Here is a 21,626-nt window from a genome sequence, read left to right as displayed (position 1 = left end):
AGTTTCTTTTGAACGGTAAATATTTTAATGAGCCAAGAAACAATATTTTGAATAGGTTAATTTCAGATTCGTTTTAAATTCGCTGTTTTCTGTACGTTCCATACACACTCTACAATGTCTTTTGTTTCATCCAATTTAATCGCTATAATTATATATAGGCCCTAATGTATAATCGTGATTTTTTGTAGAAAATTTGTAACAACAAACGACCTCTTGTTAATCAGCAGTATCTTTGCATTCATTCGGTGCTACAGTCGGTTGTGCATGTGCATACATTTAGAGAGAGGCATATACATTGTGATCACGTTCAATGTATCGGTGTTTACTTTGTATCAACTACCTTTTAGGCCGCCCATAGGAGATGAAATCGCAAACACTAACAGCAATCAATCATAAGCGATATATTTTACTAATAGTAGGCGTACATTTAGTTTCTTTTCATGCTCTCCTATACGATAAGCCTATAATATAAAACATAATCAATGTAATTTGTAACGTTACTTATTTAAAAATAGGCAACGTCAGTCCTAACATAAAGTGTTTTATCTTTTTTGGATTGTCCCACTTATATAATTTCAATAGCATATTAATATGTCTAATGGTCCAGACGTACCTAGTATTTGTCCAGTACCTTTTTGGTATTTAGCTTCTGAGGCTTAAGACTCCTAATATATTCGTCTAATAGCCAAGTCCAGTAGCCTACCTCAGCCGTGTTTTTCATCAATAGCTTCTGAGGCCCAACACTCTTTGATATTATTCTAATAGCCCAGTACCTCAGCCGTGTCTTTTATCAATAGCTTCTGAGTCCTAACACTCTTATTCTTCTTAATGGCCCAGTATCTCGTCATCATAGCTTCAGAGTCCTAACACTCTTATTCTTCTTCTAATGGCCCAGTATCTCGTCATCATAGCTTCTTAAGTACTTTGTCCTAACAGTCTTAACGCCCAAATACTTGCTCCTGAGATTTATGTTAAACTCAAAAACAATATACGTCATAGCAGCTAGGGCTGAATAACAATTTGTTTTTATTAGTACGTTTCTCATTCAAACTTTTCCATACAAGTTCATAAATCAAACTTAAACAAGTTGATGTTATAAGTAAAGAGCCCATTGTGTTGTGGTGGTAATACGAATTTTGGACACTGATTTTATTTTGAATATAGATAAAAGAATCTCAAAATAGCTTTTTATAAACTAAAACTAGAAACTGATACTTATATCGCGTCTCATTTAAATCTAAACGACGAAAACAATACGTACTTATGGCAAACAAGAAGGTATAAAACTGAAATGGGATAGCAGGAAATACATGTTTCTGTTTTACTGTGTTTTACTTGTCTATTTACCCGAGGCCTAAGATGGCGAGATAATTAAATACACTGCTAATAGGTTTGTTTGTCAATTGTAACTATTTTAAGATGCGGATTTCCAGATAAAAACATACTTTACAATAAATCTGTGCAATATTTATTCTTTTATTAAAAAATACAAGGCAAATTATCTTACAATAGACATAGGCCTACTCTTTAAACAAAAAAATAAAAATATATTCTGAAAGCATAAATCAACATACCAGATGTTGTCTCATGAAGAAGAATAAAGAAAAAATTATTCTTAAATGAACGTTTAACAATGCAGTTAGCGATAATATGAATACATTATATAATTATATGAATATAATACGTATACACGTAAGTGATTTTTTAAAATAATTATTTTTCATCCATGGGTCAAGTAATTTACCGTAATTCTGTCTTCAAAGACAACCTATGTTTGGTTTTAATGTAGTTGTCCTTATTTCATGATTAATAATAAGCCTATGATCATGATTTGAAGTGACAACTGACGTCACAAATCGCAAGAGGACACATTTGGCTGTGAATTCACTTAGCATCAGCATCTCTTCAATTTAAAATGTTTAATCTTATAAATTCAATTTATTATTCAGAATTCTCAGTATTAATTTAGTTACCTTTAATCTGATGATCATGATTGAGCTTGGTTCCCACTACGCAAGGATGTAAGCGAAAGGACCAATTACGATCATCTCAATTGTCGCTTGTGATTGGTCAACTCACTTGCGTTGCACGTACGCGCCCTTGTTTTGCGTCCAAGGAGGAAACAAGCTTTATACTATAGGCATAATAATGACGTTTTAAATTACTGTAGAACAATTTATAGGCCTATTTAAACAGACAGCGGTAACGTTAATACAAATTTAGAATCTATGTTATTATTTATGACCATTTACACACAACGCGGAGCGGACGGACGGTTACCGCTCAGGATAAAGATACACATTCTACGTTGGACAACCTATACCCGTTTTTGCTTACCGTTACCGCTCGTCTGTGTAAATTGGCCTTAACACTGTTACTTCGTTGAATCAACTCTGTGTGTTCGTATATTATTATATTTAAATAAAGTTATTTTTGTACGTGTGTTCGTTATCGACAGGTCACCTCTTCAATTCATTGTCTGATCATTTCCATTATACAATTTATCCCAATAGTGGATTATAGTGTATAAGTCCTTGCTCGTATGTGCCTGTCTGTAAAGTTTCTTATGGTCTGTCTCAATTGCAACCTGGCAGTAATCTTCTTCACTTTGGCGCGTTTTTCAGACCTAAATATTTCTCTATACAAATCTTGAAAAGCATCGACAATGTCCAAATAACCATCGCTCGCTGACATTTCGTAGTATTGACCACCGAGCTCTTTAGCAAACAGAGCGCCCTCTGACGAATCAACACTTCTAAAATGAGACAAGTCGGATTTGTTTCCAATAACGATGGAATGTACAATCTTGTCGTTCGGTTGTCTGATCCGAATAATTCTATCTCGTAATTCTTTCATACAATTAAAACTGTCCCGATCCGTCAGAGAAAACACGAATATGAATCCATCGCATTTACGTATTTGCTCGTGTCTATCATTATCTTCGGTTTGCTGTTAAAGAAATAGAAAATCGTGGTTAAAAAAGAAAATGGTGGTACACAATGATTAACTCAAGATAGTACTTCATATTATTACAATGTTATAAACACCTTTGGCAGATTCTCATTACAAATCTTCATAAATTATATTATTAGTTAACAGTACATTTTTTTTTTCTCTCTTTTGTGGCGCAAACACCACTTTTATTCACATTCATATTATCTCATATTACATAAAATCGTATTATTTAACTTGTAAATGTCGTTACAGTTCATAAGTAACATTTTTACATATATGAATTCTGTATTACTCCTTTTTTCATTAATTTTCTTATATTTTGTTATACACTTGACAGGATCATCATTAACAGTACATTTATGTAATACGGTAGGCCTACCATTTTCGAATTTCGTGTACTTCATTATATCGTCAAACTAATTCCTATTTCTGTATTCGATCGTGATTTTGTAACTTTAGAACTCCGTGTATTATGAAGGTTTTACCGTTTTGACAATTTATGTTTACATTATTTACCGAGGGAAGAAGTTACTGAAAACTAAACGGATATAGATATGTTTACATTCGAGGACAGTGTAAACATTTTGGTGGAATGCATGATAGGTAAAATTAATTGTAATTTATGGTCCCAATGACCTGAGCAAATGTTTTTGAGAGTATTTTTGGAAATCTTGTTATGTCTCTGTGACGTGATGGCGCTAGTTACAATCCGTTATGCATGATTAATTAAGTAGGATGACGTAATGTATAAACGGCATAAACAGAGAGGAGTTGGTGAATTTTTAGAGAGATTATATCTTCTCAGATTCATTGAGGGTGTACGTAAGAGAATTATGGACCGACATCGTATCTCTCTCGGATTAGAATGTTTTATTTTGTTTTTTAACCATTGTTATCCATCTTTCGAAATATAATGTTTTATTTTATTTTTTAACGATTGTTACCCATCTTTCGAAATAGAATGTTTTATTTTGTTTTTTAACAATTGATAACCATCTTTTACTTGTTTCATTAATACCTTGGGATATACAACATACATTTATTTCTACTGAAATACTGGATTTGTATGCGCGTAATACGTCCTACAATAGCCTACAGGTGAATTGGTATGAATTGTGATAATGGAAAATAAGACAAACTGAAGATTAGGATTATTTGACTTATGAAAACTAATGTCTCTCTAGTATTGATTGCTAGTATCTGCATTAGACCTATTTCTACATCAATTACCCATTTAAACCTCGTAGGCCAATTTATAATTAAGACTATTTCTTGGAATAAAATTGCTCATTTGATTTCCATTACGTTTAATTTGGCCGTCATTATAAGTGTCGTAACGTATTACCTTTAAAGAGTGTAGTTACCATCGATTTCATAATTGATGTGTTTTTACATCTAGCTTTACGACCATTTATTTTGGTTTAAATAAACATCAGATTTCCATCGCGAAATGAATGTCGATTTTAGAAAGATTATTGCTTATTTTTGTTATTAAATGGACGTGTTTTCGTACATCTATTTCCGACCATTGACTCAAATAAACATCAGATAATTAGATTGTTATCCATAATTCAGTGAACATCTATTTCAGTGCAGTATGTCATACTGCTTAAATGTCATAACCATGATAGATTTTTCTATTTCTGACAATTTATTTTGATTTAATAAATTTTCATAATGTTTTTATGCATGTAACATCTGTTAAGAATGTGACATATGTCTGCAGTACATTTCATAATGCTGTAATAAATGACCTTAGATATTTCAGGAGACGATTTCTTATTTTTGTTGGACTATTCATGTTTAGTACTGCAGCAGTGAGTATAACGTCCCTTGCTTATTTTGGTTTCTTAGTTCATCGTAAACATACCAAATAGTAAGTCACGCAAATCACATAATTGACGTCATTTTTGTAATTTGTGTTCAATGAGGAATTCGTGAGTTAATGTCAGTGGTACTGTGTTGGTAGACAAAAGTTAAACATGTTGTTGAATGCGCTTAAATGTATTATTGTCATTATCAAGAAGAGGAAACCCATTATATGCGAAAGAACTTAATTCATCACGTGTATCATTTAAACTATTTTACAAGGTGTACTTTCAGATATTTTTATTTAAAAAAAAATTCCATTAGCGGTATTTCTTTGAGTTTAATATTCCTTGGGCTGATAGAACATTTGAAATCTAGTTTCTTTGAAATTTAATGCGAGTAAAATGATTCATTTGGAATTTAATAACGCCATTAGAGCTGAATAACACCCATGAAACTGAATGACGCCCCTGGGGATGAATAACGTGCTAGGCGCTAAATGACGCCCTTAGGGCTGAATGACGCCCCTGGGGCTGAATGACGTGCCTGGCGCTAAATAACGCCCCTAGAGCTGAATGACGTCCCTGGATCTGAATGGTGCCCCTGGGATCTGAATGACGCCCCTGGATCTGAATGACGCCCCTGGATCTCTATTCGAACCCTCTTTTGGAGTTGACACTGGACTTACGTTTTCACCTGCAGTATCCCATAGTTTAAGTAGTATCGACTGATCATCAATCTTGGTCATATGGCTATAAACAGATTCTGTAAAGATACCATTGAACGTACGTGAACTATACAGTAATGCATTTAATATCGTAGTAACGTTGTTTCTGCTCTAAATCAATTAAATAGTGTACACATATCCGTGAGGATGATCCGGTGCGTAAGACAGGCGGGAATATAGGTAGATAGTGGACTTCCGCTGGTTTGCGTCAATTACCTATTACAGTAATCCATGAAATCTGCCTCTCAAATTGAAAGAAGATTCAACGTACAATACTTGCAATTGTGCTCGATATTATATATTGACACCAGTAAGAATACACGTAGGCTAAGGTTATACGCAACCAACACAAAAGTGTAACAAATATTATGCTCTGTCTACACTATCAAACTGCCCAATGTACATGATGTAGGACCATATTTGGGAAAATGACTGCCATATAAGCACACTTTCTTTCGTCAAACTTGTTTGATAGTGTAGACAGAGCTTTAGAATACTAATAAAGTGTCCCCTAAATAGAGGTGTTCCAAAGGATAGGTTCTAACTCCTATAATTTATATCCTAACCCTTGATCAATCAATCATCTTCAACTGTCTATCTAGAGGTTCAGACCTATCGGGAGACGTACCTACCCAACGGTGCATTTTATACTTGCATCAAATATCATTATTAGCCTCTATAGCTTCATTAGACAATTACGATCATTTCAACTCGATTACTATGACGTCACGGGATTAGAATGTAATTTATACTTAAACATCACCAGGCGCATAGTGGAACATGAACTCTCATTACTAAATAATTATTTAGTGGCAAAGGTATTACTCCTGACGTTTTGTGGATAAATGATTTACAATCGTTCAGCACGGTTGATTTCCAACATAATCAATTTATAATATCATATTTCAATTGATCCATCCATCCATATCCATGATGCTTACCTAGTTGTGGATCATAATCACCAATAAATCTATGAGTCAAATATCTCACAACAATCGCTGAAAAGAGAAAAAGATTTTATTAATCTTGAGCCCAATATTGCTGGACCAATCACGAACTGTTGCTTGATTGGTAAATTAGGTGCGTTCATTGCGTTCGCGTTCGTTGCGTTCGCGTTTGCTGTGTTCGCGTTCGCTGCGTTCGCTGCGTTCGCGTTAGAGGAAGACCACGTGCATATTGTTGACTGGCGACAAATACTCTACGAAATATTGAATGTTTATAATCAAATTACCCTATACCCATGTGCTTTAATATCAACACATTTTTGCAATTTGTCGTCACGAAGACTAGTCAGTAATCTTATATTAGTAAAGTTCCGGAATGTTTCTCTACATTATTATACGGTTAATAATATTTATACCTGCATGTGAGCTAAATTGAATTTATTCTTCATACATATATTTGTCCTATGGGACGCAGTTTAGGACATTATTTATGCAAGGCATGTTAAGTGGCGCCCCATATACCCAAAGTATACATAAAAATGTCGACAGTATGATTTACAGTGGTCTGCAAATTACAATACTGATCACGTGTTTAGAAATCACGTCATCAGTCAATAAAATGTGAGAGAAGAATTTTGTATAGCTGGCCCAAGTCTGTATTTATTTTCTTTTTCGATGTTAGAGTGATGGTGAATCCCCATACTCCGCTTTGGGTGCTAGCATGGTGATTTTGTCTTTTTGTTCTCTTTCTTTTGTTTTCCATGCTTTCTTTTTTTGTCGAGCGCATCGTGTATTTGCGCTATATAAATCTATCTATCTATTAATAATTATTATTAATATTTGTTCACACGCCGACGTTTCAATTTTTGTCTGAAAAGAGTTTACAAGCTCATGTATTATACGTATGAAACGCCACATACGCTAAACTACTACTATATCTTTTTACTACAGTATTATTAAGTCAAAACTCCGCCAGACTAAATGTTGTAGTACAGTATATTTATTTGCAAGTAATAATTGATGTGCAATTGTTTCGTGGTTGATTTTGATATGTGTGAAGGTTTCAAGGAAATTTACAAGGGGGTGGTGGCATTCAGATTTTATACAAATTGTAACACTGTTCACTGCAAGGAAACAGTAGTTTCATTATATTATTAAATAACAAACTGTCACGTCATAGATGTGAGTGTGTGGGGTTTTGATTGATTCCAATTCACTTAACAGTTTGTCGAGAATTAGTTTTAATTGCGAGTTTATTACGCTTTGGCACTAAAATAGATAATGTTATTTTAAACGGTTTTGAATGGTAAAGATGCAGCTGTGAGTTGATACTGTTCTTTTGCTGTGTCTCTGTTTGGTCTTAATAATTTAATGAAAAAAATGTGCCTTCACCTGTCGTTGTCAAATTACTTAACAGTGGTAGAAATGTAAGTACGTGCTAGATTGGCACTTGAATTGATACATTTCTTGACATGTGACCGAAAATATTTACATTTAATTGCACCTCGATATATTTCTATTCCACTTTTATATAAAATAGGCCTAATAATATCTTGCCGTTGTTTCTTGTGTAACGATTGTACTGTGTTTGTGTAATGATTGTCGAGGTTATGTCCCCCTTGTTGCGGTTCAATCCACATATTAGATATTGTGCATTTGTAAAAATGTCAATATTAACGATCGGGGTGAATGAATTTGTACATTGGCAACACTGCGTACGTAGTTCCTAACACATGACATCGAGTGAGCAGCATTTTTCATTTTTAAAGTTCTGCTGGACACTTCGTTTAAACTAGTCTATAATTAAAATGATTATTGAACTTTTGTATCAGATGCAATTTGAAGACGTCTAAGTGCTATATTTGTGCTCTCGTCGAATATTATTGGATACTTGATCATCAGACGTTTCTTAATCATATTATTGCTCTTGTAGAAACCTGTGCAATCTCCTTATGAAGTTCAAATATTAAATCAATGAAACGTTCACATAAACAGAACCTCAGTATAAGTACTGTTTCTTTTCACAAATGAATACCGCACAGCATTGAAGCATAAGACTTAATAATAGCGCGTTAAGCTCTGTCTACACTACCATACTTTATGTGACAAAAAATGTGATGTGTCCTTATGAACATGATGATGTCATCACTACCATAGTTGGGCATATCACTACCATATTTGGGCATATCACTACCATATTTGGGCATATCACTACCATATTTGGGCATATCACTACCATATTTGGGCACATCACACATTTGTTTGATAGTGTAGACAGAGCTTTATAGTTTAGTGGTTGAGCTTTGTTATTTATAGGAAAATTAAAGCATCATCATTAAGTATGTTAATTTTCGAAAATGGTATTATGAAACAATGAGAAAAATACTGTAGTATTTCGTTAGATGTAATACTGTAGTATTTCGTTAGATGTAATACTGTAGTATTTCGTTAGATGTAATACTGTAGTATTTCGTTAGATGTAATACTGTAGTATTTCGTTAGATGTAATACTGTAGTATTTCGTTAGATGTAATACTGTAGTATTTCGTTAGATTTAATACTGTAGTATTTCGTTAGATGTAATACTAAATGTATTCTCTTTATTTAAATGTGTATGCTATACATTAGGCCTTCTAAAAAATAGTCTTATAGCCAATTTGTCTAAAATGTGAATGTTATAGTCAAGTTAATAAAAGTCATCCAATTGAGATTAGTTTTTTTCCAATAATGATTCTACCTAATGACCCCTTAGTATTCACCCTTATCTGCTCTTAATACCGTAACTCATTATTACTATATTACCTAATGACCCCTTACAATTTCACCCTTATCCGCTTTTAATACCGTAACTCAATTATTACTACGTTATCTATTAATGATTGACAAGTATGCTTCAAACGCTCTCAGGAGAAAGGTCTTAAAAATTAAAGTTATAAATCAAGTAAGGCACTTCACTCTCGAGTGTACAATGTATACAACATGTTATTTCCTGAAAACAAGCAATTCTTATCACCGACCACTTGGGACTCGTACTGTAGTAATTGCATTTCTAGATTTAGGGGCATCCCCAACCCCCCAAGGCATACACGTTATGTTGTGTTCTGTAGTTTAATAACAGGAATACATTATTATCTCATCCACCATCAGCATTGATTCGTTCGTTCGTTCGTTCATTCAGTCGTTTTTTCTTTTGTTTATTCAATCGTTTGTTCGTTCCTTCATTCATCCATTCGTTCATGCGTTCGTTCATTCATTCGTTCATGCGTTTGTTCATTCATCATTCATTCGTCAATATTGTTATTCCAAGATCAAAATAAAACATACATTCCCACCAGAGACGCAACGCAAGGACGTACGCGCAAGGCAATCGAGTTGACCAATAACAAGCCATTGTCCATCGCTTGTGATTGGTCAAATCACTTACGTTGCGTAACGTGCTTGCGCTGCGACGCTAGTGGGAACCAAACTGGATACAAAATAAGCACAAGTGCAGTATTCACCATTACCATCGATTCATCAACTTCTTCATCATTAACATTGTCATTCTCATCAACGACATTTTGGGACCATTTTCATTCTCATCATCGTCATCATCATCGTCGTCATTTGGTATTTAATCACCGAAACCCTTGTCATCACATCACCAACGAACATCGTTAACAATTAAGTTGATTGTAAACGATGCTCACGACGAGCAAGACTTTAATTACTTGGTGTATGTCAGAGATGATCGATGCGTAGCACATTAGCACAATGATCAACCGTAATGTTACGAACATCCGATCAAATAACACAGTTTAAACAATTCAGTTGCCCGGGGGAAGGGTTTGAAGGAACCCCTTTCTGAAATCCCATTTTCCAAAGAAGCCAACAGTGATGATAAATATGCATCAATATAGCGTTTATAATTGTCGCCAATTTTTGTGGAAAAAAAAGTGCCCTTTTGAGGTAAAAAGAACCCACTGGCCAGGTTTAAAGCAAAAGTAATTTAATAACAAATTATTATCTTACCTGATTTGCCGACACCGTCTTGTCCTACGATCATAAACAGCATTTCTCGTGAATACGTCTTCCTGGAGTTTGCCATGTCACGTCCCTTGTGTTTCATAAGTCCTCTATATCAGCGACAACAACCACATCAATTGTTGTTCACTTCACTGAGATCGGATCAAAATGTCGAGGTGGTGTATTCCTCGTGAAGGAAGACTACGTATACGTAAAGTGTCTCGCACTCAATTTATAAACGTAAAAAGGGATCCAATTTAGTAAATGACTACCACGTGATAATGTCCAATCATCTCTGTGAGAAGAAGCGCCACTCAAAAACAAATGAAAAGTGAACAGTAGTTGAAATGACGTCAGATAATTAACGCGGTAACCACGCCTACTATACTCAATGATAGATGGTACCTTGTTTTGAATCTCAATTTTCTATAACTTGTGGTGAACAAAATATTAGTGAAAATTAAATACTGTAGTTGTACTAAAGTCACCGGCAAGTCACCGAATGAATTCGTTTCGTTTATTCGGCCTTCCAATATTATGAGACGCCCTCAAACATCTAGAGAAGACACGTAACAAGTTCAGAGTCGTTCCACCCGAGGTTGCAGATAAATTACCATCAGCAAAACGTCAATAGCTTTCTGCGAATAATGTTCGATTAAACAGTAGCTGGAGGGTAAACAGACCTACTTAAAAAAAATTGGAACATGATATATTGGAACTATAACAAAAGAGCTACGTGTTTAGTAGATGTGTTGGACGACCGGTTTTATCTGGTTATATACGCGCGCATTCATAATAGGAAAGCGCACTGTATAAGCTGCGCACGTGACCACAAAAGCATTGTACCACCGCGCGTGATTTTGAACGTAGATACAACCTTGAAAAATTAAAACGTCACGGGTATCGGGAAAATAATATTAAATGAAACTATGCTATGAATGTAATAAACATGCAATTATGATGTCTAAACCTAACGACCTACTGAGAGGCCCTTGCACCTATTTGATGCAAAACACCAGGTAGACCTAACTGTATGGGTTTGGAAAAAACCCATAAATACTCGTTATGCCAGCAAATGGAGCTCAGTAGGCCTACTATTAAAACAACGTAGGCGGAATGAGGCTTGTCGAAATATTTAAGAGGATTCTTAGAATTGTTATTGATCAAACTATTTTAATAAGTTCCATTAAACGCGACTTATAAACATCTTTTTCCGCCATCTTGGGTTTAGTAGTGTTGTCACAAGTATAAAGTATAAACACAACACATACTTTACGCCGCGTCAATTCAGCTTGTTGAGATCTACTGAACTAACGTAGGCTGGTAACCAATGTGATTTCATTTAACGCAAATTATTTGAATATTGTCACGATCGAATATACAATGTTGTTATGCAAAAACAAAGAAATAGGCCTATACTGTATTGAACTCCGATTGATAAATTTTTTAGTCGCTTACCTACTGGTAGCCATGTATCACGTATAAATATATGCATTATACCTATATATTTAAATGCATTATGTCATGCAATAAGCAATTTACACCTGCGCAGATGTCTAAATCTCAAATGTTCCTACATCATTCAGACTCTACTACTCTCCATGTATCCTATATAATTTCAAACCAAACCACAATAGATACATAAAGATAGATAGATAAAGTAGGTTGGATCATTACAGTATATGAACCTGTATCTTAATATGGCAGAATGGTATATAAGTAGTAGTGCGATATTTTATCTCAGGGTATTGTGTTTGTAAAGGTGAATATGGCTACCTTAATGTTGATTTAACGATACAAGTTGAAAGATGAAATCCAAGCCCGATGTTTTTTCTTTATACGAATGATATTTATTATCGTTTTATTAAATTATTAAAATGACACCATGATATTGATCCTGTCAGGCATAAGGCTTCCCGACAGTGATCCTGTAATTGTACAAATGAAACAAGAGAGCGATCATCAGTATGTTACATGCCGTGATTCAATCAATTGCATCCTTCCCATTCTAAAAACAAAACACCTGCTGGCTCTCCAGGCATCAGCTTTATAATCATTTTCCATTTACGTTTGGACGCAACGCAAGGACGCACGAGCAATGTAAGGACGCACGGGCAATTGCGCGCGAAGTCTCGGTATAAACCTAGCTTTGGAAATCACTACAGTATTCTAAGGCTCTGTCTACACTATCAAACAAGTTAGACAAAACAAGTTTAATGTGTCCAAATATGGTAGTGATGTGCCCAAATATGGTAGTGATATGACATCATCATGTCCATATATGGGCACATCACATTTTGTTGTCCCATAAAGTTTGATAGTTTAGACAGAGCTTAACGTTCCTTTCGACATTTTATATTGCGAATGAATTTGACTAATCATAACAAAATCAAGATTATAATTTTTATTTATAATTTGACCGCAAAATTATTTTTGACGTTTTAGTATTATTTTCGTCATTGATGCTGCATCGATAAAAAACCAAATCCTTGTCTACACTATCATATTTTATGTGACACATGAGTGTAGACAGAGCTTTATATATATGTTACTTATTTCGACATTGTATTGTTCATTAAACCAGTATGGGTACGTATTTGACCGCCATAAATCCTGATTAAGCCCTCCTGCAATCTGTGCCTCGATCATTTGCATTTTGACGTCACTCACTTACGCCTATCTAGAAAGACGTTCGAGTGATTAGTTTTTATATTAATTTAAGTATACTTTCAATTAAAGATTGACGTTCCAGTGGTTTGACCCGATCATCAAATACTCTTCTAATTTGTCAATTTGTTTTACTAGATACACAAAAACTAGTATATGAAACCGTGGGAACAATCAACACAGCTGATGAAAAGAGAGATGTAAAAAAGGCTGGACCAATCATCCGTGGTCTTTCGGAAGAGTTTGTGTCGACATTGAAGGCAACGAGTGGCCATATTAGGACTATAAATACCATGTGTTATTATTTTCTTTAATGCCAATTAAAACAACTTTGAAAAGCTGTTCCGAGTTCAACAAAAACAACATAATGTAGGCCTACTTTACTATGCTTTAAATTAATGAAATAGCCAATTATCAAACTCGAGAACATTATGAGATTTATTATGGAACGGGTAGTTTAATAAAAAATGAAGGTTAAATTTCATTATTCGTGGAAGATTTGAAATTGTATACAGGTTGATTATTTCAGAAACCCATTTGGTTTTTATTAATCTCGATAAGTAACTTACACCATGAAGGTTATACTTAATAATAATAATACTCTAGTCACGTCGAAATTTGAATAGCTTTTAATCAAACACTTTGATTAAACGGTACCTAAGATTACACGTTAATTAATTCTAATTGTTGCTGGGTACTTCTGCTGTGATCTTGTCATTGGGCGATGGCCACATATTATACAGCGATTTAATTGCAGGTATATCCCGTATTGACTTGACAGGAAAACAAGCTGCAGCTCCAGTGCTCAAGTTTGTACTAATACATTGCGTTTCCATAATCGTTATTCCGTACAATTTTGGTTATTTTTGCTACTACACTATATTATACCTCTTATGCATGCCACCATTTTAACTATACTTAAAATATAGTACAGTTATATATTCTCTTTATTTCCAAACAAGGACATATACATGGCTGCAGTCGCGTGCTCAAAGTTTAGTTAGTATTTGCCGACCGACCAACCGACCGATCAACCCACCGACCGACCGACCAACCAACCAACCAACCAACCGACCGACCGACATAGTGAGCGACATAGTGAGCTGTAAAGTCGCGACTAAAAATACTAAAATACAATTTGTTCCTAGTCTTCCCTTACCTGTGATAAATCGGCTGATAAATCCTTTTAAGCAAGGTACAATCCGTAACCCGTGTACGTACGTTGTTTTGGACCTAGATACTAGCTGTGGTGTCCTAAACCCTAACAGGACCAACAATGAGGACAGCACTGAGAGGGTGTCAGTTAATATTAGGCAATATTTTGACTCACCACAAGTTATGATTAAATTATGAAGAAGTAAGCACATAGCTGAATTCACGAGTTCAGCACAGAAATCTTGGGTGGGGAAAAATTATATCCGTGAATGTATTTGAGGTCACACTGTGCACTTTTAAAATCTCGTTATAGAATAACTTTGCTATAATTGATTTATTTAGAAAAATCCGTCAACAAATGGACGATTAAATTTTCAACACGAGAATGACATAGTTGATGCCCTAAATATGCTTTAAACTACTCAGATGTAGTAGACTTAACATTATGATGTTTATTCTCGATATGAAGTTTAAAAAAAAATTAATCTCCATCACGTAGTGCACAGTCAACTTACACTATCAAACTTAATGTGACAAAAAATGTGATGTGCCCAAATATGAAGATGATGTCATATCACTACCATATTTAGGCATATCACTACCATATTTAGGCATATCACCACCATATTTGGGTACATCACACTTTTTTTTCCAACTAGTTTGATAGTATAGTATAGATAGAGCCTAAGAATAGTGCGTTCAAATCCTCATACGGTACGGTTTTGTTGACAGTATTGTATATACAATCGGTATCATTTTTGAAGGACTTCTAATTTTGAGTGACACATACGGTACCCCAAACATAAAGTAAACACGGGGTTCTGTTCTACATAATGACAAACGGTGCTATTGGCAATGTAAACCAGTTGAGATGTAAATGTAAAACATCTTGAAACCTAAAACCATCATTCACAGTGACAACAACTCCCTAGGTTTCTCTCCAAGCGCATTCTAAACAAAATTAACATGAATGTGTATGACGACCCGCAGGAAGATGACGACAACATGAAACTCATGTTCTTCTTTTAGTATATGATATATTTTATATCTTGATGACGTCAACTTGGCTGCTAAATTGCAATTTTACCAATTTCTCGGATATTATTATTAAATACATAACTCATGCATTATCTTGTCTTATATTAGTTATGTATGTTTGCATGTCAGTATAAATTGTGGAAATTTATATTTTAATTTTAAGTATTCAAAATATTCCTGTAACCGCTGTATACATTTTCTATATTGATATTTCAACTATCAAACTAGTTTGACAAAAAAAAATGATGTAAATATGGTAGTGATTTGCTCAAATATGGTAGTGATATGACATTTTTTGTCACATAACGTTTGATAATGTAGACAGGGCTTAAGGGATGACACTAGGTGATCAATTATATTTGAGTTCTAATTATTTTTGCAATGAGGTCGTAATGTCTTGGTAATACATTGATGTATTTATACTATAGCATTTTGGGTAATATTATCAACGTAAATCAATATATTTATCGTCAGTAAATCATCATCCATTTATAGAATGTCGACTTACATAAGGTGTAACATGAATAATCCCAGGGGATATAGTTGCATAACATAAAGCTACCGTGCATAAATGAATATACCATGAGTTATAACTCAAGCCAATATATTAATATTAGACATATAAATGTTGATTTTAGAATCTATAATTATTGTGGCCTCTAGGTGACATTATCGAATATGGTTCTAGTTGCATAACATTACACAATGTGCACATGGTTTACTGTTTTCGCAAACGTATTTTCTCAAAATGTTGAAAAAAATTCGATTTCGTCGGTGGGAGGGGATGAGTGATAAAGCTAATAAGTGAGGCAAAATACACTGAATATGTGCGTGAAATATGATACGCTGAATATGATACGCTGAATATAATACGCTGAATATGTGCGTAAAATATAATACGTAGATTATGTGTGTAGAATATGTGCGTAGTATATGTGAGTAGAATATAATACGCAGAATATAATACGCAGAATATGTGCGTGGTTCATTTCTATCCCGTATTCACGATGGATCTTCCAACCAATAGGGAGAAAAAGTGTGACGTCACGTTTCCTGGCTACCAATTGCGCTGGATCCAAACAAAGTCCATCTCCCTATAACCGTCCAACCTAATCATCTTAAAGTAAGTGTTTGATTGTAATTTATCGCCTAACTTGTATAGTAAAGGAAGAAACCAGCTTTTAATAAGAAGGTTTAATAAATGTATTGTCATTAAACCTAGGCCCTCGGCTTAACTTTCTTAATCGGAACGTCGAAGTTAATTTTCGGTTTTTTATCTGACGCGACTTGCAGCAACTGAAATAAGGAATTTATGAATATTTATATATTAGATAAATTGTTATAGACAAGACTCATTAGCTCGCCACTGGCTTTTAATAATTAGCAGCTAAATAAAAATTAATAACCAAGCTTTTAGTGCGTGTGACGTATATCATTAAGTCACTTATTTTACAATTGACGCACGCGCACATGATTTTTTATGGATGCCACACTTTGATCTCTGTGTGCACACGTACATATATATAGGCCTATCACAATGATGTCCTCCTTACATTTGTTGAGGTATAGAATAATACATTGTAAGTTTAAAGTATACCGGTATATCACATACGGTAATTATTTAAAGGGTATCTCCAGGTTCTATTTTCTGTTTTTTTGCAACAACACAGATATTAAACCTCTACTTTCCTGTTGACAGCCGAACGAGACCGTCGTGAAATAGGAAATAGAACCGTAATCATTATAGTTCACAATGGGTTCAAGGATGTAGCCAATCAGACGAGTTGAAATGAATCACGTGTGCGCTCTTTATTTTTTCACTATATGCACTGGAGTGCAAAAAGTGTGCAGCAAAAAAAAGCACTCGTGTAAATCGGATGGCCGGCAGATTACCGATCGCGCTAGGCTCACTGCACGAGTACGAACAAGGTCGTCTGCGCCAATTAAAAACAAAACCAACACACACCACTTGCAGACTATATCTTAGTTTACAATATCGTTTAGCGTTTACCGTTTTCTGTTTCAATTTTCAGTTTAATCAAAGTCTTTCTGATCTTGTCAAATATTTACAAACAATAATTCTCTAGACTTACTGGTGTCGAAATATTGTTGTTACGATTTCTCAGAATAACTCTAGAGGCATATGACCTGTATACATGGTCTAGAGGCATATGACCTGTATACATGGCATATGACCTGTATACATGGTCCAAAACTGCCCAACTCGTATCATTCTTGGATTTTCATGGTTTGTAGCTTTTCCAATATAATATGAAATGAGATAAGTGCTACACAAAGATTGAAGACTAATAACACGAAGTAATAATTCGTTCAAAGATGTATACGCATTAGAATTACCATAGGGAGATATTAAATGTCTGTGTTATTGCACGCGCGCGTCACTGCTAAAGGTGGTTGACCAATCTATTGCAACAACCCGCCGATTAAATATTTCATATTTTTATATAAAATTTCACTTATTTTTAAAAAAAAGGTTGATGTATTGGATATAAATCTTTTCGTATGACGTCATAATGGTATTGGTCTTCTGTCCATATTCTGACCCCAAGTGTGCGTTGTTATTGCAATAAGGACATTTGGTAGAACTTTGACATTTTACTGACCTACTAACGCGTCACGAACGAGTAATTTTGTGACGCATTTTTTCCAATTAGTGACGCATTGTTGTATTGAATATTATGGGTGCGTTTTCCTTTGTATAATATGTTATTTCCTAGTTAAAGTATAATACCGATTTGGTCAGTTTGTTTTGAAGAAATTGGCAATTGGCTTCGTCGATCAGCATTTAACAATACGGTCTTTGCACTACAGTATACCCACAGTGTTGATGTAAAAACATTTCCCAATACTATATATTGGAAGGATTGCCTAAAATACGTAAAACTAATAAAGAGCTTTTGTCATGAGGCTTGCATCTCAAAGTGTTAATTTCAATAGTATTTGAAAAAAAAAACCAACTTACACAAGTGATATAGTACATGGATATACCATACTACAGTAGACCCCACCCCCCCCCCCCTTATTTTGGATACACCCTATTCAGTTGATGAATGCTAAGGTCTCAATTCTTCTCAATTTCTTGAGTCCTGATCAATTATTCTTCAATTTGATTTGTTTTTTGTTCCCGCAAAAACCCCTAGTAAGAGGAAACAATTGCGGTCTTCCCTGAAAAGGAGTCTTCTATTAAGGAGACATCCATATTGAGGGGTCTCGAATTACTGTATACATCTTTGTAATAGATCTTCTGGATTCGAATGAGGGCAGCAAACCATGACTTTAATACAATGACGTTTGATGGCGCTAGTAGAGTTTTTAGAAATGTCTAATAAACAAAATCATTTCTTTATTTTATCATTGTTTATATACTGTACATTTGTATTCATGAGTAATGTATTATACCTTTATTGAAATTTCAAAATACAATACAAATTTAACCCTGCTTGTAGAGAACATACGGTATAGTATTAATTGGTTTGGGTTTTTTTAAATGTTTGTATTTCTCTTTATGTTCTGCTTAATAAATTATTATATCGCCCTCTAAACAGTAACAAAAGTTTTATCTATAATGAGGGCGCAATTGAATGAAAATCAATAAATTATGTTAGATTGTCTTGATTTAAAGGTCTACATTTTATTTGGCTATATCACGTACAGTTAGTACGTATTAAAATGATAATTTATGAAATTATTGTTGTAAGTTTTAAATTCAAATATAAGTTAAGTGGTGGTATGCAACCAAAATGAGGTTTAATTTAATTTAACAATAATAATAATCCAAAACATAATAAACTCGCCGTTTAAGGCCTTTATTAAATTAGTAAGCACTTTATACAAATTCAGTTGATTTGCAAAGTTAATATCAGCTCTCCGTTGACTTATCGTCGACATGTGAATACCTAACGTCAATTAAATGCTAAATCAATATCGCGCACACAATCATCTGCCGCGTATCATGATCCTTGTCCATTGGTAAATCGTAATTAACCTAGCACCTAGTATTATTTAGATTCCTTTATCTTTTATAAGTTAAGGGCCTACCTAAATAACAATAGATATTTAATTCGGAATATGAAACCCCTTGGGTCGGCTGCAAATACAGAAACCCCATTCGGGACGCATGGCGAGATATCCCCTAAATAGGGGTTAACCATAGTGCAATGTTACATTCGTTCATTTCAGCAGGGAAGAGTCTTGATTTCACCGAAAGTGTCGTAGCGAAAGGTTAAAAACAGATGCCTTAAATATAATCATTAATATAAAATACGACGATCTGTGCTGGGGAATTGGGGGTGGGTAGTGAGCGCCTCGTCTGCCTCATGTTGTTTACGGTCCTGGGTTGTGAGCGCCTCGTCTGCCTCATGTTGTCTACGGTCCTGGGTAGTGAGCGCCTCGTCTGCCTCATGTTGTCTACGGTCCTGGGTTGTGAGCGCCTCGTCTGCCTCATGTTGTCTATGGTCCTGGGCTGTGAGCGCCTCGTCTGCCTCATGTTGTCTATGGTCCTGGGTTGTGAGCGCCTCGTCTGCCTCATGTTGTCTACGGTCCTGGGTAGTGAGCGCCTCGTCTGCCTCATGTTGTCTACGGTCCCGGGTTGTGAGCGCCTCGTCTGCCTCATGTTGTCTATGGTCCTGGGTTGTGAGCGCCACGTCTGCCTCATGTTGTCTACGGTCCTGGGTTGTGAGCGCCTCGTCTGCCTCATGTTGTCTACGGTCCTGGGTTGTGAGCGCCTCGTCTGCCTCATGTTGTCTACGGTCCTGGGTTGTGAGCGCCACGTCTGCCTCATGTTGTCTACTGTCCTGGGTTGTGAGCGCCTCGTCTGCCTCATGTTGTCTACGGTCCTGGGTTGTGAGCGCCTCGTCTGCCTCATGTTGTCTACGGTCCTGGGTTGTGAGCGCCTCGTCTGCCTCATGTTGTCTACGGTCCTGGGTTGTGAGCGCCTCGTCTGCCTCATGTTGTCTACGGTCCTGGGTTGTGAGCGCCTCGTCTGCCTCATGTTGTCTACGGTCCTGGGTTGTGAGCGCCTCGTCTGCCTCATGTTGTCTACGGTCCTGGGTTGTGAGCGCCTCGTCTGCCTCATGTTGTCTACGGTCCTGGTTTGTGAGCGCCTCGTCTGCCTCATGTTGTCTACGGTCCTGGGTTGTGAGCGCCTCGTCTGCCTCATGTTGTCTACGGTCCCTGGGTTGTGAGTTTCAGTATGTAATTGCTATGTTTTAGACTCAATTAGCATGAAGTTGTTGTTTACCATCAGACAGCAATACATCTAGCATCTTAAATCTTAGCGCATGTGCTTATTAAATTTCATCCCGTTAATCTTTTAATCAAACCTTCATTAAATGAACTCAATTTATATAAGATCCTAGATGGGGTTATCTTTAATGGGATTAAAGACTGGGATTACGATTGTTTTGTTCTCAAACTCTGCATGTTATTTTGCATACAGTAGGCTACCGTTAATTATTTAAGCACCACAGACGTTAACAAGATTTCAACGCGACGGCGAGTTGTGGACTATATTACCAGCACCAGGAATATATTATTACGATAACTAAACATTGTATTGTATTTACAATCAATTATAATATAGATTTATTAAAATAACTTCTCTTTATTCATCTCATAAACAAATAAAAACACATATGGTAACAAAAAAAGAAGTAAAAATTGTAAAAAGATGAAAGGGACCTCCAGGAAACCCCAAGAGACTTGTGATAGGAAGCCCACTACAAACTAGTTACATTAATTAAGATACCGTAAACAAATTATATATATATATATAATTTCTTTTATTCCTGTCCACCCAGGCAGCACTTGCCAGCTTTATACTATGACGTTATCCAAATTCCTTCACTTGCACTGATGTGAAGGGCTAGTGTTGCCCGAAAGCTCTGCTAACTTTTCTGGCTGTTTACTTTATCGTTTTGATTTAGCTTTTCGCTTTTTATTTCTGTATCTCCATTGAGATCCAGCCACTGATACCCACAGCATTGTCATTTTTTTCAGTAATTTGCCTTTGGATTTATATATATATATATATATATATATATATATATATATACAGTATACTGTAAATAAATAAATAAATAGACGAATAGACCATGACAGGATCGACAGAGGACACGTATAGTTAAGGACTACAATTCAAATCTAAAATGTATTCAGATTTGCGACGCATCAATATTTACATTGACAATATCGAAGAACCCACTGAAATCTTATTTCAAATTTGTATACTAAATCCTTTCGGATAATAGGATAACAAAATGGCGTCTAGAAATTTATCTTAATTCATTTTCCACGTTTTTTACGAC

The 21,626-nt window shown here is 35.3% G+C and overlaps 1 protein-coding gene across 1 annotated transcript; it reads right to left on the bottom strand.

The window, feature by feature from the left end:
* Positions 1 to 1,505: 1,505 nt before the first annotated feature.
* LOC140041102 (ras-related and estrogen-regulated growth inhibitor-like) lies at positions 1,506 to 10,983 on the bottom strand. The gene is made up of 4 exons (XM_072087493.1): positions 10,447 to 10,983; positions 6,433 to 6,489; positions 5,453 to 5,529; positions 1,506 to 2,949 (listed from the first exon to the last, which is right to left on the bottom strand). Exons 1-4 carry the CDS (start codon positions 10,541 to 10,543, stop codon positions 2,518 to 2,520), a joined length of 663 nt encoding a protein of 220 aa, XP_071943594.1. The 5' UTR covers positions 10,544 to 10,983; the 3' UTR covers positions 1,506 to 2,517.
* Positions 10,984 to 21,626: the final 10,643 nt, after the last annotated feature.

The sequence above is a fragment of the Antedon mediterranea genome, chromosome 2 (assembly GCF_964355755.1).
Source record: "Antedon mediterranea chromosome 2, ecAntMedi1.1, whole genome shotgun sequence".
NCBI lineage: Eukaryota > Metazoa > Echinodermata > Crinoidea > Comatulida > Antedonidae > Antedon > Antedon mediterranea.
The sequence above is the reverse complement of the archived record's forward strand: the minus strand, read 5'-3'. Positions and strand labels throughout refer to the sequence as shown.